Raw genomic sequence first — 17,913 nt, 5'->3', positions numbered from 1 at the left:
TGCTTTTTGCAAGATTCCTCAAAACAGATACTAAAGGTGAAACAATATTTAAGGAAGTCCAGTCTTATTTTAGAGAGAAAAATATTCCACTCGAAAATTTAATGGCTTGTGCTACTGATGGCGCTCCTTCCATGGTCGGTAGGTACAGAGGGTTTATCACTCATTTAAAAAATGCATTGCCAAAAGTATTTTGCATACATTGCGTGATTCACCGCCAACATCTGGTGGCGAAGAGATTGAGTGGACGTCTTCATGAAGCCTTAACTCTTGTAATAAAAGCTGTCAACCTCATTAAGGCTAATGCTCTTCAAGATTGTCTCTTTCGCAAATTTTGTGATGAAAATAAAGGATTTGACCGTCTTGTACTGCAAACAGAGGTGCGATGGTTGTCTAAAGGCAATTGTCTTCGTCGCCCTTTGGGACAGTATTGTATCATTTCTAAATGAAAAGGAGATTGAAAAACAGTTGGTTGCCACGAAAACAGACATATTTTACCTCTCAGATGTGTTTGAAAAACTGAATTCTCTTAATAAGCTGCAGCAAGGACATAATTGTGATTTAATATCTAGCAAAGAAGCCATTAATGCATTCCTAGGAAAACTTAAATTGTACAGTCTTAATATCTCACACCATGCGTTTGACCAGTTTCCAAACCTTGCTTCGGTTAGCAGTGATTTAAAATATGATGACTGTGTTGTGTATGTTGATCATTTAAAAAAAAATTATGAAGACATGCAAGTTCGGTTCAAGGACCTACTGGAACTGAACATCCCAGATTGGGTGCTGATTCCATTTGAGGTAAATGTTGCTGATGTTGAAATTATTTACAAGAGGAACTTGTTGAATTGTGCTCTGATGACAGTCCGAAGTCTATTCAAAAAAGGAATAGCATGATGCAGGGAAGAATAGTGACATTGCATGTAAATATTCCCTTTTATGGAAGAAAGCTAAAATGTATGGCATTGTTTTCCCATCATCTTATCTTGTGGAATCTGGCTTTAGTCGTGTAACACAGTTGTTAACAAAAAATCGTAATTGCCTTGATATAGTAAAAAGAGGTGATCTTCGTCTGACTCTCACAAAATTCGAGCCAGATATTAAAATGCTAATATCAAAACATCAGCCACAAGGATCTCATTAGTAGAGCCTATTTAATGGGATCCTATTTAATAGCCTTAGGAATAAATTTATATATGTTGTTTGAAATAGTATTTTAAAAATTTTTTTTTTACTAATTCTGTCATTACAAGTAAAAATATGTTTCAGTTTTATCAATTAAAATTTTCAAAATTTGTAATTTACATTTTTTATATTATATTGGAATTGTTTAATTATTAGCTTTTACTAACCTACAAATAAATATTTCATTTAGGAATATTACATATGCGTATATGGGGGTCCACATACATAAAGTTAGGACTCAGGGGGTCCACAAGCAAAAAAAGATTGGGAACCCTTGATGTAAAGATACTGAAGTAGCATTACCCTCATATAAACTTTGGTTTGGTAGGAGGGTGTGCTGAAGTATTTCTGAATAATATTCTTAGCTTGTACCCTAATTTGGTTTATTGTAGCAAGTGGGTAACCCCTGTTTAAGAATATGCTGGTATTCCTGAGTCTAAAGCAGATTCCGCAGAATTTTATAGGCATTGAGAAACATTAAAAATAATAGACCATTTGTAGATGAATGGGTGATAGCTGTTATAATGCAGCAGCATACCGGTGGTTGGTTTACATAAAATAAATATTGGTGGTTAGATATGTTTTATTATGGCTACAGTCATAACAGTATACTCCTAGCATTAGTGAACCCACAAGTAGAAATGCACTGATTTCTGCTCTTAGTAACACCAATGCAGTTTCATATATTTGCTTATCCCATAAGGACTTCCAGCAGGTCCTGTAATTCCCAATGCCTTGCTTTGCCAGCTGCTGCATGTTCCAACGGGTCTAATTGAGAATTAGTTTCATTTCTGTCTGTGGTTGCTATTCATCTATTTGTACTGATTATCTATTATTCTCCCTCAAGCTAAAAGTTTCCAAACACCCTAACACCTCAATAGCATCAGCAAATATTCTTACACCTGTTCTGTTTAAGGGTATCTCATCCCTGTCGATGAAATCAATTCCTCACAATGATTCTATGCCAATTCTGGTAAGTCAGTATGTAGACTATTACTCAGAAGCCTAAATAGAGTGTGGTAAGGAGTGATTGGTGAAGACTTGAGAACTTCAGTCAATCTGGAGTATACACCTAATGAAGAGATAATGGAGCCAGAGCTGTTTACCCAAGATGAGTTGAATGACCTCATTAGAAATCTAGCCCTATCCAGAGCCAACTTCTCACCTCAAGACTAAACAGAAACACCTGGCTATGATTCTTAAATGACACTGATGAAGAGATACAGAGTATGACGTCAGAATTTGCAAATGATGTCAAGATCGAATGGGTAGTTAATGATCAGCACTAAGCAATACTTCAAGATGACTTAGGCTTCGGGGATGGCCAGAGAAGTGGCAACTACGTTTTAATGCAGCAAATTTCAAGATTTTACACTTGGGTAAAAGCAAACCCAAAATACTTTATATACTTGGTAGGTTGAATTTTAAAAAAAAGTAGATATATATATAAAAAAAATGGGAGCTACAATATAAGTGGATACAAAGTTCTCTGTACAGTGCAGACAGGTGATAGGGCACATGATGTCCTCTCAATGATTTATCAAATATTTTAAGATTGCACTTGGAATATTGCATCTTGTACATCTGTTTTTAGGTGAGTCCCATACATGGTACCCACCTAAAAAGAGACACTGAACTTCTCAAAAGGGTGTAAAGATGGGAAATGTGCCAGGTGAAATCAGCAAAAGGGTATCCACATGAAAAAAGAAGTGAATATGTAGGATACAGAGCATGGTAATTATGCAACTTTGTGGGGATCTGACTGACAAAGTTTTCACTATTATACAAGGAACATTTGAAAAGTTTGTGGCCTCAGTGTGAAAGGGTAGTGGTATGGGGTTAAAAATTTCTACTTAATGTACAGCACTTCAAATAGTAATCCACCAAGTTCCATGCAGTTTCAATAACATCTTTTTTTAATTACAGGTTCTGAAGTCAAAGTTGTGTGAATGAGGAAAGAGGGACAAAATCACTCACCATGCAATCATCTAATATTTGGGAAAAAAGGGACTAATGCCAAAGGCAATTCATGAGGATATGGTTACAACGTTGGGGGAGGATGCCACTTCCTATTCAATGTTTAAGTAGGCGACAGAATGACGAAGGATGAGCCTGGAACATGACCCATGCTGTGGAAGACCTGCAACATCCATCACACCAGGAATTGTTGACTGTGCATGATCTGGTGATGATTGATTGAAGAGTGACAGTTTGATACATTGCTAGCATCTCAGGCATATCATCTGAAGGTGTGTAGCACATAATTTGGGATTATGCTGATATGTCAGCACAATGGGTCCCAACCAAAGCTGTTGACAGCAGATCAGAAATGCACAAGAATTGTCAAGTGGACATCTGCATCATTTTCAAGAAATCCAGCAAATTTCTTTGCAAGGTTTATGATCATGAATGAGACGAGGATCCATCATTTTCAGCCACAGACAAAGGATAAGTCCAAAGAGTGGAAATACTGCTCTGCCCCCCACCAAGAAAGCCCCAAGTCAATTCTTTCTGTTGGCATGGTGATGGAATCAGGTTTTTGAGATACTGATGGAATGTCTAAAGGATTACCTTCAGAAAGGCCATACTGCCACAGGGGCATATTATGCAGACCTGGTGAGGTTCTTGCGTGAAAACAGACAAACGCTGCGGAAAACCCAGCAAAGGAATCTTATTCCATCAGGACAATATGCCTGCTCACAAGTCTGTCATTGCCATGGCTGCACTGCATGAGTGCAGCTTTGAAATTTTGGACCATCCCTCATATTCACATATCTAGCTCCAAAAGCCAGGTATTTTCTCTGATTTGAGAAAATACCTGGCTGGCATCCATTTTCCAACCAACAGTGATGTCACTGCCGCAGCAGATGAATTCCTGGAGGCCCAAAAGAAAATTTTCTTCACAACTGGAATCAACGCACTGCAGTATTAGTGGCAAAAGTGTGACTCGAAAGGGTACTACAGTGTTCTCCCCACGAGCTATTGAATGGGTGCACTGCCTGGTGAATTTAACTGATCTCCCAGCTAAAAGTTAAGTCATTCTCACGGTACTGTATGGTACTACTCACTGATCTCGATCAACATTAATTTGAACATACTATGCAATTGAGGTCAATGCAATAGGAGCATATAATGTTAAATTTTGCAATTAATTTTTGCTCTGGATCACTTAAGTCGCATTTATAAATAACGGAAAATTTAATAATATTGCGAAGTATTACAATTCCCCACCTGGCTACTTCTTAATGCCACCTAGCTGGCAAAATTTTCTGGGGTGAACACTGTACTATGTTGAAAAGCAAAACATTCCTTAAAATAAACCCTGCATTCTCAAGCAAACTTTTCAAATGCCACCACAAATGATTCCAGAACTGGGGGCCATAAATTCAAATTATGGGAAAAGAGATTTAAACTGGATTGTAGGAAGTTTTCTTTTAGCCAGTGAGTTGTTAATTACTGGAATAAGTTGCTTCCATGGGTGGTTGAGGCTGATAGTTTGAGGAAATTCAAAGGTCGGCTAGATTCCTTTTTAACTTCGTTATTGGAATTTATCAGATTTGTATGGATGGTCCAGTATTGCATCTTTAACCCAAAATTCTATAATCTTACTAACACAGACTCACTGGTCTATCATTGTTTGTCACTTCTTTACTCCTCCATATAGAATTGGGAACATATTGCAATTTCTCCAGTCCTGGGAAATAATCCATGAATCTAATGGCAATCTCATTAATATTAATAATGATTAAATGTGCTGACCAGCTGCACTTACCAGTATAACTGCATGTACACCATCCACCATGAGGCTTGATACTCTCTGAGCCACAGCAGCTTTTCAGATAGGTGCTTTTTTTATATTGTTAAGTCACTTATTTATGCGGTTGAATTTAACCATACTATACTTCCATGACACCAGTATGGTTTCAATAGTAAAGATTGCTGCAAAATACTTGTTGAATTCTGCTGCCATTACCACTATGGCACGACTGTCGATTAAATCAGTTTTATGATCTTGTAACAGACATGTTTGGGACCTACTGGAAAAAGGACATTCGATACTATGGCCATCCACCTTACAATGTGCAGGCATTACCAGATGCACTGTGCAATGAATGGGTAGCATTACCACAGGACACCCTACAACACAGCTATGCCAAGAAGTGTATGGAGGTGTATTACAGGAAAAAGGAGGCCACACATGGTATTACTAATACAAGCCAACTGAGAATATGTTGAGAATTTTTCAAACCATCTTTGTACACTCTTTTCCCTGTGCACAGTGGCTATGCCAACTTTAAACCCTACACACCATCAGTACATCTACTGGGAAGGAAGAACCTGGTTTAAAACAATATAGAGAACTGGAACTGTGACACTAAAATGTTTGCTGGACCATGGTACATGCTTCCAGTGCAAACGACCATTTTATATCTGAAAATGGGTATGCTGCTCCACTCAGACATGATGGGATTAAAAATGTGCTGCAGAGCTGCCTGCAACTTTCTTGAAAATTTATGAAATTTTTATTATTATTATTATTATTTTTTTTTTATCCCCCACTAATCAAAAGACTTGGTAGATCACCTGTAGGCTACCAAGTCTTTTGATTGTGGGCTGTGGAAATCCACCATCCTCAACTCGCAGTATATGGTAATGACTGATATCAATAGTTAAGTGTAGTGCAGGAGCTGCCTGTGTTAAATCTAAAGTAATGTAGCTTTCAATTTTATCTTAAGTTATAGGAAAGAAATAATTTGATCCCTAACATGGCAATGTTCTTTTGACTTATGCTTTGCTTATGCTTATTAGTGCAGGGTTTCCCCATGAACAGTCCCTCATTATAGACCATTGTCACATTTTGCTCCAGTATTCATAACCATCAGCAAATATTCCCTTTTTAAGCAGCTGATATCATCTACTTTTCTTGCGGCGAAGCATCAAATGATGACACCTCCTTAAGTAACAGACATTCCATTTGGATTCAACAGAAGTGTTGCCATACCAGAATATCTAATTTTGTAGAGGACAGTGTATTTTAACACCGTTAGACTGAAAAACTGCAACGCTTACTTTTCATATGGAGAAAAAGAAGCAACAAAATAAATAAATAAAATAAAATAAATAAAATATTCGTATAGAAAACTAAACCATACACAATGAAGAGTAGTCCAGAGAAGCGAGAAACTTTCTCTCTCTCTCTCTCTCTCTCTCTCTCTCTCTCTCTCTCTCATTATAAATAATAATAATAAAAAAAGTAATATGTACATATCTAAGTAGTACTACTACTTAGATATTTACACATTACTTAGCGAAAATAGGCAGAATATTATCCACAAGCTATAAAAGTAAAGATATATTAAGCACAAATTTACCCTTTATATATATTTATTTCAGAATACAAAATGCTATTTTCTGTTCTTCTTGCACTTACCCAGTTGGTCCCAAAGTTGCCTACATTTGTCGGTCATAGGCGTACCCTGAGAATGCCATATAACAAGACGGGGGTCGCCTAGGAACTGCTCAGTAATTAGCCGCAACATCCGTGCTCCATTGGAATCCCTGGCTCTCAACATTTCTTTAACCTATAAATAAATAAAGGTTAAATAAACACACAATAGATGTTACACAAAACTGAAATAAAAAGAAGTATGTGTGAATACCGTAGGGAAAATATAAAACCAATACGTATCTATACAGACTCGTGCAAAGCAACAGCATCCAAATAGACTCTGTTTCTTTGCACGTCAGTTGGTGATATATACACATAAGTGCTATCTATATACACAGTCGATTCTGGTTATTTGGGACACATTGGCCCGATTAAGCAACTGCCCCAATTATCCGAAGTTTCACGTAAATAGTTAAAAATACAATGGATTCCCGCTTTACAATTGGTTCACTGTACAATCAAATCATGTTACAATGGACTCACCATAGTAAAGTACCATTCACTATACGATGTAGTAAGCGTCGGTCTATGTGATCACGTTTGTGAACTAAATTTTATTCTTTTAAACAGCGATTCTAATTAGCAAAAATAGGAGGAATATTATCCACAGGCTATAAAAGTAAAGATATACTGAGCACAGATTTACCCTTTATTACCTTACCGATTAAAAAATTAAATGATAATCGGAATAATTAATATGTACTGTAATACATCCATACTAATGAGTTGATATTTCTGTTCACTGACATTTGTGGGTGGGGTTTAAAATTTAAAACAGTAAAAAGATAGGCAATCAATAACAAAGAACACGGCACACACAAATTGCAAGTAACATGATACGCGCAAGTGAGAATGAAACAAGTTACGAAGCTTCAAAAATAGGAATGAAGAGAAGATTCTTGAAAATTAATTTTTTTATATGATTGAAGATTTCATGGAAGTGTAAACACATTTCACCATAATAACCCACAGAATTCCAGCTGTCGGTATTATCGCAAATTCAATAAGATTAAGTTTACTATCTGTTTATGATAGATTGCACCAACAGAAAAGCCCAATAACAGGTGACTGCTAATTGTTTTTATGGTTGTGACCTCCAGAAATCCGAATGAACCATGTGGTTCAGTTGGAGACAATCGTAGAGTAATCTCCAGTGCTGTGGTCTCCTGCCCTGATTAAACGGCATGTTGTCCCAATTAAGCAAAGTAAACCCTGGCTATTTTCTTGATTGGGTTCTGTTTTTTAAGACTTTCCCCAAATAAATGGCTGCCCCGATTAATCGGTGGCCCAAATAACCGGAATCCACTGTATTTCGTACATATGGATATCACAAATATAGTCACAATATATAAAATAGAAAATAAAAAAAATAATGCCAATGCCATGTCTGTGCGGTCATGCACTGGTTTTGGAAGTGCTGTGTGTGTGCACCAAATTTTTTGTGCATGCACTACATTCTGGAACGTAGCCAAACATGCTGCACCAGATCTCATCCTGCCAGGGACTCCTCATGAAGGTTTCGGATATTTCTATTACTGGAATAATAAATTAGCTTTATATCTGTTGGGAATCATATGAGCAGAAAAACTTGAAAGGAACAGAGCACAAATAATTCAAAGGAATTATTTTCCTGGGAAAATGTACCTCCTAACCCACACTGGTTGTGCTATCTTGTCTTACCAAAAACAATCTAAATCAGGAATCATATACAGTAGACTCTCGATTTTCTGGGATAGGTGGTAAAAAAAATTCCCCGGATAATCGATTTCCTGGTTAATCCAAAAATACAACAACTCTCGACATACATAAGAGATACTTTCCAAGAATTCTTATGTAGTCGAGTTTTACGTAACTTGGGAATGCCAAATAAAATATTGCTACTATATCCCTGATATGACAAAATTTTAAAAACCACAATATCATCAAAAGAAAAATAGTTATATATTTTTAATCAGTTCAATTAAAAATTTTAACTGGGGACAGCAGTGAAGTAGTCAGAGTGGCACATAAGAAAAGAAAACATAAAAGGAAGAAAAAACACATGATTCTGTACTATCTTTTGTCTACGGTGTTTTTACACTGATATTATATAGTTTTTGTACTGTAAAAAACAATTTGTATTTCTTAGCCTTGGTTATTACAGTTGAACTTCATTGGTGCCAACCGCTTCTCGTATTCTGTTTTTCTCCTTTGTTGTGCTCACCGTTGCCACTGACAAATCTGAATTCCGCACGATAATTGTTAATGCTTGGCCATTTTCATACATCCTTATTATTTTAATTTTCTGATCCAAATCGATTGCTTTCCTTTACTTGATAGATTTACTAGTACCGCTGTCACTTGTTCTCTTAGACGGCACCATGATAACAGTCAAAATTAAATTTTCTGAAAAGAACTGCACAGGGTTAAGGCAAAAACTCACTATTGTCACCCCACACGAGCTCACATTTTACTAAAGCACATTTCTGGAGGTCACTGCCATAAAAAAAAAACAATTTGCACTTTCTGGGTTACCGGGCTTTTCTGTTAGTGCAATTCATTATAAACGTGTAGTAAAATCAATCGTCTTGCATTTGCGATGATACTGACAGCTGGAATTCTGTGGGTTTTAATGTTATTATGGTGAAATGTGTGTCCCCTTCACTGAAATCTTCAGTCGTATAAAAAAATATAAATAACGTAACATAAGTTCTAAGCTACGTAAGTCGGAGACTTACTGTATCGAAAAATGTTCAGCAACCTATGTAAAAAATGAAAAAACTTACCACACATGCACTATTTGCATGTCCAATACGCGAGTAGTGTGTATTGGACACACATTTATTTTTTTCGATGTTGATTTTAAATCAAATAGCTTCCCTTTATTTTTTTACAATTTTGCGTATGGTTTGGTCACCAACATTATGTTTCATTGGAGATTTAACAGATGTACCGTTTTCCAACATTTTAATAAGTTCAAGTTTAAGGCGCATTTAGGGCTAGAGCCTCAAGCTGCGAACAAATTTAGACTATGTATATAAAGTGCTTAGTATCGTAATACACAGCCATTTCTGAATAAACAGAAAATTTTTAAGGTGGCATCGTTTTAGGTTATATCTCATATTGTGAATGCCTTCACAACGAGTTGCCATGATATTGCACTACTTCGAATAAGTAACGCTTCACCTAAGGAGAAGACTAGTGTTACTTATTCTCAGATAGGTACCACCACCCAGACAGCACTGTTTCAGGGCTATTTGGCCCTTCGTCAGTGAGTGGGTAGGTACCCAAGTGATGCAATGATGGCAAAAACAGTTATGAAGTATAACTCCACAATATGAGAGATGCCTGATGGTGTATCTAAGGCGCATTTAGGGCTAGAGCCTCAAGCTGCGAACAAATTTAGACTATGTATATAAAGTGCTTAGCATCATAATACACAGCCATTTCTGAATAAACAGAAAATTTTTAAGGTGGCATCGTTTTAGGTTATATCTCATATTGTGAATGCCTTCACAACGAGTTGCCATGATATTGCACTACTTATCTTCTCCTTAGTCTTCTCCTAGTCTTCACTAGTCTTCTCCTTAGGTGAAGCGTTACTTATTCGAAGTAGTGCAATATCATGGCAACTCGTTGTGAAGGCATTCACAATATGAGATATAACCTAAAACGATGCCACCTTAAAAATTTTCTGTTTATTCAGAAATGGCTGTGTATCATGATGCTAAGCACTTTATATACATAGTCTAAATTTGTTCGCAGCTTGAGGCTCTAGCCCTAAATGCGCCTTAGTCTAAATACATCATACACCATCAGGCATCTCTCATATTGTGGAGTTATACTTCATAACTGTTTTTGCCATCATTGCATCACTTGGGTACCTACCCACTCACTGACGAAGGGCCAAATAGCCCTGAAACAGTGCTGTCTGGGTGGTGGTACCTATCTGAGAATAAGTAACACTAGTCTTCTCCTTAGGTGAAGCGTTACTTATTCGAAGTAGTGCAATATCATGGCAACTCGTTGTGAAGGCATTCACAATATGAGATATAACCTAAAACGATGCCACCTTAAAAATTTTCTGTTTATTCAGAACTGTGTATTATGATGCTAAGCACTTTATATACATAGTCTAAGTTCAAGTTTTTGTTTAATTGAAAACACAACTCTTGCGTTTGCCCATTATTTTCGCGATTTCTAAACGGGGAAAAAAAAAAAAAAACAAAAAACCTATAATAAAAAAATTCCGACATTCCTGACATAAATAACAAAACAAAAGTTGCCCCTTTGCAGTGTGACAAAACACAACAATCGAAGCAACGCACTAAAACAAACTAAACATTTGCTCTCTCTCTCTCTCTCTTTTTTTTTTTTTTTTTTTTCAGGGGCAGGTGTGAAGGCAGAGGGGTTTTGCAAGATAATACGCTCACAAATCTCCCAATGCCGACTTATAACGCTGCTTCTTGTCCATTGTTTACGACTTTCCAGCAAAACATCTCTTTACACCTATTCTAGTTATTATTTGAATTTTATGATTTCTGGTCGATTTTTTTTTTTAAATTTGGAATCTTGAAATGTCCCAGTTAATCTGATCCCGGTAAATCGAGAGTCTGCTGTACCTCGAGTAGAGCTCAGTTCTGGTCAACCCTTCCCGATCTCTTCCATCATGCAGTATGACTGATGACTTTTGAGGTTATGCGGACATCATAGCTAGATCCAATCTTCTTTACATTTCGAGGGTACAGCTCTAAAACAGTGTTCGCAGGCCAGCCACTAGTTACCAATACTAGTGTATTGGTAACTCTCTAGGAGGCTTCCGGATCAGCTAGTGTACAATCTTGCTACATCTACTCTGCCAGATAGTGACTGGAGGGAGTCCGAGTAGTGTGTAGGTGGGGAGCATTTTCAAGGCTACGTTATGTCAAGGAGCTGGGTATATTCTTACCATGTGTACGCCATATCCAAAAAATTTCATTACTTCATACAGCATGTCCCTCCCCCCACTTTTTCTTACTATTGAATACACCATGAATTGTCAAACTAATAGAGAAAGCTTATCTGCAAAAATATCTAAACCTCCCAAACACTTCCTAGTTCATTTCACGAATATACATGGTCTCAATTCTAATCTCAACGATGTCCATTTCCACTTGCAGTCTGCCAAATCCCATGTACTTTTACTGACAGAATCTCAGTTATTAGTTGATTCAACTACTGCTCATCTCAGTTGCCCAACTTATTCACTGTATGATTCCTTTCACCTCAAAGGTTGTACCTGTGCATATGTCCATTCCAACATTCTCTATCAGAGATTTGGTAATTTGGAATCTCCTCTTTTCGATCTTCTCTGGCTTAAAATCTCTCTACCTCATTGTGTCAATTTCATCTGTTGTCTCTACTGTTCTCCCAACTACACTAATCGCTTGGAGCTCTTTGACTTCCTCTCTTTGCAACTTGACTTTCTCCAGTCCAACTTTCCTAACAGTGAGGTAATTTTCCTTGGTGATTTTAATGTTCACAACTACAGCTGGCTTCCATTTTCTAGTCACACCGACCCAGCTAGTCAAGATGCTGAGGCTTTTGCAATTACTAATGACCTTGCACAGACTGTTCATTTACCTACAAGAATCCCGGACAATCCTAACCATACAGCCAACATGCTTGATCTTTTTCTCACAAATAACCCTTCTAAGTACACGGTCGAAGTGAGAGGTCCTTTAGGCACTTCAGATCACAACTTGGTGATTGTCTCTTCTCCAATGGAGCCTTTATCTCATGGCTATTCCCAACCTCGTATTGTTTGCCATTACAAGAATGCAAAATGGGATGACCTGCAAGATTTCTTTTCTTCTTTTCCTTGGTCGGATTACTGTTTCAAAACTTCTGATGTCAACATTTGCTCAGATCGTGTCAGTGAAATTATTCTTGTAGGAATGGAATCCTTTATTCCACACTCCACTTTAAAATCTCACCCTTTATCTAAACCTTGGTTTTCCAATAAATGTGCTAAGGCTATTCAAGAGAAGAACGTTGCATGTCGTAACTGGTTTGTTTCCAATTCTTCAGTTTCATTTTCTGACTACACGAAAGCTCGCAACAACTGTAAAGCAGTTATTAATCAGTCCAAACTAGATTTTGAAAACTTGCTTCTTTCCTTAATGGTAGCTGAGCATTCTGGTCTCTTGCCAAAGCTATTGGCCGCAAGTTTTGCCCATCTCTGCTCCCACCTCTGTCAAAACCAGATGGTTCTGTTGTCACTTCAGCCAAGGATAAAGCTGACCTGCTAGCATCCCATTTTTCTTCCAACTCATGTATTAATGATCTTGGTAAAACACCTCCCACCATTCCCAACATGCTCCATTCAATGCCTCCTGTGGTCTTCCATCAAAAGGATGTCAGAAGAATTTTGACGAATCTTGACAAATTCAATGGAAAAGTTCGTGAAACACAAGCAGTTGCTCTTGACATCTCAAAAGCTTTTGTTCGTGTTTGGCATAAAGGTGTTCTAAACAAGTTTCCATCTTATGGTTTGCCAACTGTTTTTTGTAATTGGTTATCCAGTTTTCTCTCTGATCGCTCACTGAGTGTGATGGTAGATGGTTCTCTGTCTTCTAACTTCTCCACTAATGCTGGTGTCCCCCAAGGTTCGGTTCTTTCCCCAACTCTTTTCCACTTGTATATTAATGACTTTCTTCCATTGACTTGAAATCCTATCCATAGTTTTGCCAATGACAGCACCTTGCATTCCACTTTCCATTTTGAGAAACCTTTCCCTGCTCAATCAGCTTCGACTTCTCGAATATCCGCTACCAATTCCTTAAATGCCATTCTCCAGTGGGGCAAAGACAACTTAGTTGATTTCAATCCTTCTAAAACTCAGTCTTGTCTTATATTTCTCAAAAAGGATTCTTCTGCTCCTATGCTTATCTTTGGTGACACTCTGATTTCTAGGCAAAATGATATATCTCTTTTGGGGATTACCCTGACTTCTAATCTCTCTTGGCACAAACACATTACAAATATTGCTTCCTCTGCATCTAAAAAACTTGGTTTTCTCTTTCGCCCTTTTCTTCCAAACAGCTGTTCACTCTGTACAAATCGCAAATCCACCCTACCATGGAATATTGTTCCCACATCTGGGGCGGTACCCCCAAAAATTCCTCTAAGGTTTCTAGATTCCATTCAGAAGAGGACAGTTAGGTTAATTAATGACTCCTCTCTAAAAGAGTCTCTCCACTCTCTCTGTCTAACAGATGTACTGTTTCTACAGATACTTCCATGGGCACTGCTCTTCTGAATTGGCTTCTATAATTTCCCGCTCTCTCTTTCAAAACATTCCGAACACGTGTCCCCACCAGCCAACATCCGTTTACTGTCCAACTTTTCATCTTCCTCATTTATTCATTCAACTGCCGTTTTCTGGCACAACCTTCCTTCATATGTATTTCCTGAAAATTACAGTCTACAGAAGTTCAATTCTAATGTCAACAAATAACTTCTTTTGTGTTCTCAACCTTCAATCCAAGCACGGTACTAAGTACTATAAGTTATAATACCTCTTGTGTTTGGGGTTTTCACAAAAAAAAAAATAAATAAATAAAAAAAAATACTGTAATTAAAAATGAACAATTCTTTCATATGCATAATTTTTCTATTTGGTTTTTAATTATTACTTGAATCTTTATTTATTCAATTTTCATTTTCATGTAAAATAGATTAATTTGTAAATTTGGTGATTAAAAAGTTGCAAAGTGGAAAAGTTCTTTTATATACACTGACATTCAATATATAATTTTATTTCCTAATGCATGTGTGCATGTATAAAACATCTAAAATGTGTCAAAAAACTGGATTTTTATTTATCAAATAAAATAAAATAAAACCTGTAAAAATATTTATCAAACACAGAGAAGGAAAGATTCACAAGTATATTTCTGTCCTTATTTTTTAAAAAATCTCAATCATTTTATGTTTAATATGACAATATTCTCCAACAATTTTATTTTTAAACCCAACAAGCTTGTCGATCAAAAAGTCTAATTAAATTTTTTATGTTACTGGAAATAAGAAGTACTAGTCTTCATGTCTCTGAGTGATAGTCTTGACTCTAGATTTTCAGGTGCTTTTACATAACTTCTCTTTATTATGCTATTCAAGGATTATTTCACTCTGTTTGTGTCCCGTCTAAGAGTATTGATTTTCTCCCATTACTCCTCTAACATGCTGGTATAGAAAACAGTCATCCAGTAAATCCAGAAATGTTCTGCTACTAAGTATACTGGAACTTGTGGGATTGTTCTTCTGTGTGAACACTCCCACAAGTTGCAATGTATATCAGGAAAGTTAAAATCTCCTAAGATAAGGCATCATTTACTTGCCCACTCATTGTCTGTGTAGATGTTCATTATATTCATTGGTCATTTGGCCTATAACATACTCCTACTCTCATTTTTTTCCAAGAGTTTATGTCATGCCAGAATGATTACCATTATACTGGTAATCCATGTCAATGTACTTAAAGTCTATATTCTTCTTAACCAAGAATATCTCCCCCAGCCCCAAATCCTGTCTGTTCTTTCTGTAAATAAAAACAAGAAATTCTCAACAAAAAGCAAGATAAAACACACTTGGAACACAAAATTTAACATTTAGAGATGTGACTGGGTGAGCAGGGTGGATGGTTGATCTGTACAATGCCATGTTTCGTCAGAAATACCTTCACCACAAGTGTGGAATGGGTGAGCCATTGTCAGGCAACAAGAACCAGCTGCATTTCTCTCAAAATTGTGGCCTCACGTGGAAAATACACTTTAACAGTCTTTAAAACACCTGTCCACAGAATGCAGTACTGACCCCCTCTCCTGTTCAGGTATATGAATTCCTTGTGAATCACACTGTTTATTGAAAAACATGATCAGCATCATCTTGATCCTAGACAATGAACCTTTACGGCCTTGGTGATGATTTTGAAGTGCACAGCATTCTCTGATGTTTTGTCTCTGGGCCATACTGACACACCCAACATTCATTTCCAGTGATAACGCATTCAAAGAAATAAGAATTGTCTTGAAAAGTCTGGATGAAGTCTTCACACGAACACTCTTTGTTGCTTATGCTCATCTGTGAGGCTCTGCAGCACAAATTTTGCACAGACCTTCCTTTTCCCTAAATCTTCATGCAGAATTTGATGGATCATCTTCATATTCAACTCATAAGCCATCATTCTGAGGGTCAATGATCTCTTGCCACAATTTCTGTAACTTTTGCTCTGTCTTAGTTTTGAGAGGTTGATAGATGCCTATTTCTTGGGTTATTGAAAAAACATCCTCATGTCTGACTTTGAACCACTAATACCATTCAGTCACACTGGTATGATAATGTTTTATCACCACGAATGGTTTTTACATTCCATACATCTCTGTTGCGGTTTTTCCTACTTTAAAGCAAAATTTAATGTTTATCTGTTGCTCCATTGCAAAATTCTGACACAGAACGTTAACACTACTAATGACACTAGTTGTTACTTAAAACCTATCAGCCTACTGGACAATCTCTGCGCCACCATCTGTTGGAGGAAGTTTGGACTATAACATACTGCTTCTGTTTATTTTCAAACTCATCGAACATGAGTGCAACAGCACCAGTCTGGGAACCTGACACACAGCATGTGAAATTTATATTACGAAAAAAAAACAAAACACAAACCAAACAAACAAACAAACCACAATTGAGCCCGAATCCTACATTCCCTTCCAGAAGTTGCCTTCTCTGTCTCAACCCTAATCTAATTCCAACTATAGCCCCTCTCTTCCTATCAACCCATCTTCCTCATAAAAAGATTTTTCATTTAATATTTTATTACTTATTTATTTATTTTTATTTTAATTAATTAAATTTTTTTTGAGCATCTGCCTTCTGGAATCCCAGGATCCCAGAAGGCAGGTTGGTACAGAGTATTAATGAATGGTGCAAATGGCCTGCCTCCTCATGGCAAGCAACAGGAACTAGCCATCAAATATCTAGGTTATTTTCTGATATCTGGTTGCCAAGTGGTCAGTGATTTAACACAACCCAATGCTAAACACAAACCTATACACCAGGGGTAGCCAAGTTAATTTACGATGTGATCTACTTTTTAAAAATATGCCACAATCTACCATCTTAAGAATTTCATTGCACATGGTTAAAAAAGTTAATCAAGACATTGAAAAATGTTATTTATAAATTTTAAAATTAAACACAATTCAGAATTCTTATTTTAAATTCATACGTATTTAAATTTTTAATTTATGTGAAGTTTGTATCTTCATGTCATCTGCCAAAAAATTCCTTTCAAAATCAGGGATATACTGTGATAGGGCCAACCGTGAAGAATCTTCTGTATGCAAGTCCGTAAGAGTAGTGATTCTTTGTCTTTGTTTGTTTCAAATACGAAAAGGCTGATTCACATAGATAAGTGGAACCAAAACAGGAATTTAAAAGTTCACTGCATTTTTTTACATTTGGGTACTTTTCTTGGCAAATATATTTCCAAAAGTCTTTTTCTGATCATCTTGCTTTTAGGAAGATATCGTTTCACACTGTAATAATTTCATTTTCTAGTAATATATTTTTTCTCCACGTGAAAAATCTTAGTGATTTTTTTCTGCAATTTGTTTCGTACCTAAGTCGACATTAAATGGATAAGAAATATATTGAACAATGTCTTCAATTGTTTTAAGATCACTGAATCTGATTTCAAAATCATCCACAACTTTCTCAATTTCAGAAACATATTTCTCCTTATTACATTCAAAAACAGAATATTTCTGCAAATGATCACACATATTTGCAAAATGATTGAATTATTTTTCTTTGAGATCCTAGCCGTTGCCAAAAATTGATATTTATATGCGGAAATACTACTAATCATGTCACCCACATTTTTAATTTTTCCTTGTAATTCCAAATTCAGATCACTTAATTTACTGGTAAAATCTGCCAAAAAAGCCATATCATATAGCCACTCTGTATCTTGTAGCTGCTGATAATTATCGCCCTTTTGATCAACAATTTTTTTTATTTCATTCAGCAAATTGCAAAATCTCTGTAGAAACTTACTCACATCTGTGTGTAATATCAAATCTGGTTCATTTTCATCAACTTGCATTTTGAAAGTCTTTTGAAGAGATTGTTCTCTGATGGAATTCATGATTCTGAAAGCTATGTTCATAACACTTTTAGTATTTAATCTTTTACTGGCTAACACTTGTTGGTGGATGATACAGTGGTAACTCAAAAAATCTGGGAATTCATCATCC

General features: G+C 36.5%; 1 protein-coding gene across 1 annotated transcript in view; it reads right to left on the bottom strand.

Annotated features, from left to right (window-relative positions):
• LOC150087255 (zinc finger SWIM domain-containing protein 5-like) overlaps positions 1 to 17,913 on the bottom strand; it is a 452,587-nt gene that overhangs the window by 108,133 nt on the left and 326,541 nt on the right. The window contains exon 6 of the mRNA XM_090372423.1: positions 6,614 to 6,764. Coding sequence (XP_090228549.1) covers positions 6,614 to 6,764 — 151 coding nt within the window. The remainder of the gene's footprint in view (positions 1 to 6,613; positions 6,765 to 17,913) is intronic.

The sequence above is a fragment of the Mastigoproctus giganteus genome, chromosome 4 (assembly GCF_048544385.1).
Source record: "Mastigoproctus giganteus isolate SK-2022 chromosome 4, ASM4854438v1, whole genome shotgun sequence".
Taxonomy (NCBI): domain Eukaryota; kingdom Metazoa; phylum Arthropoda; class Arachnida; order Uropygi; family Thelyphonidae; genus Mastigoproctus; species Mastigoproctus giganteus.
Note: the sequence above shows the minus strand (reverse complement) of the source record. Positions and strands in the feature narration are given on the sequence as shown.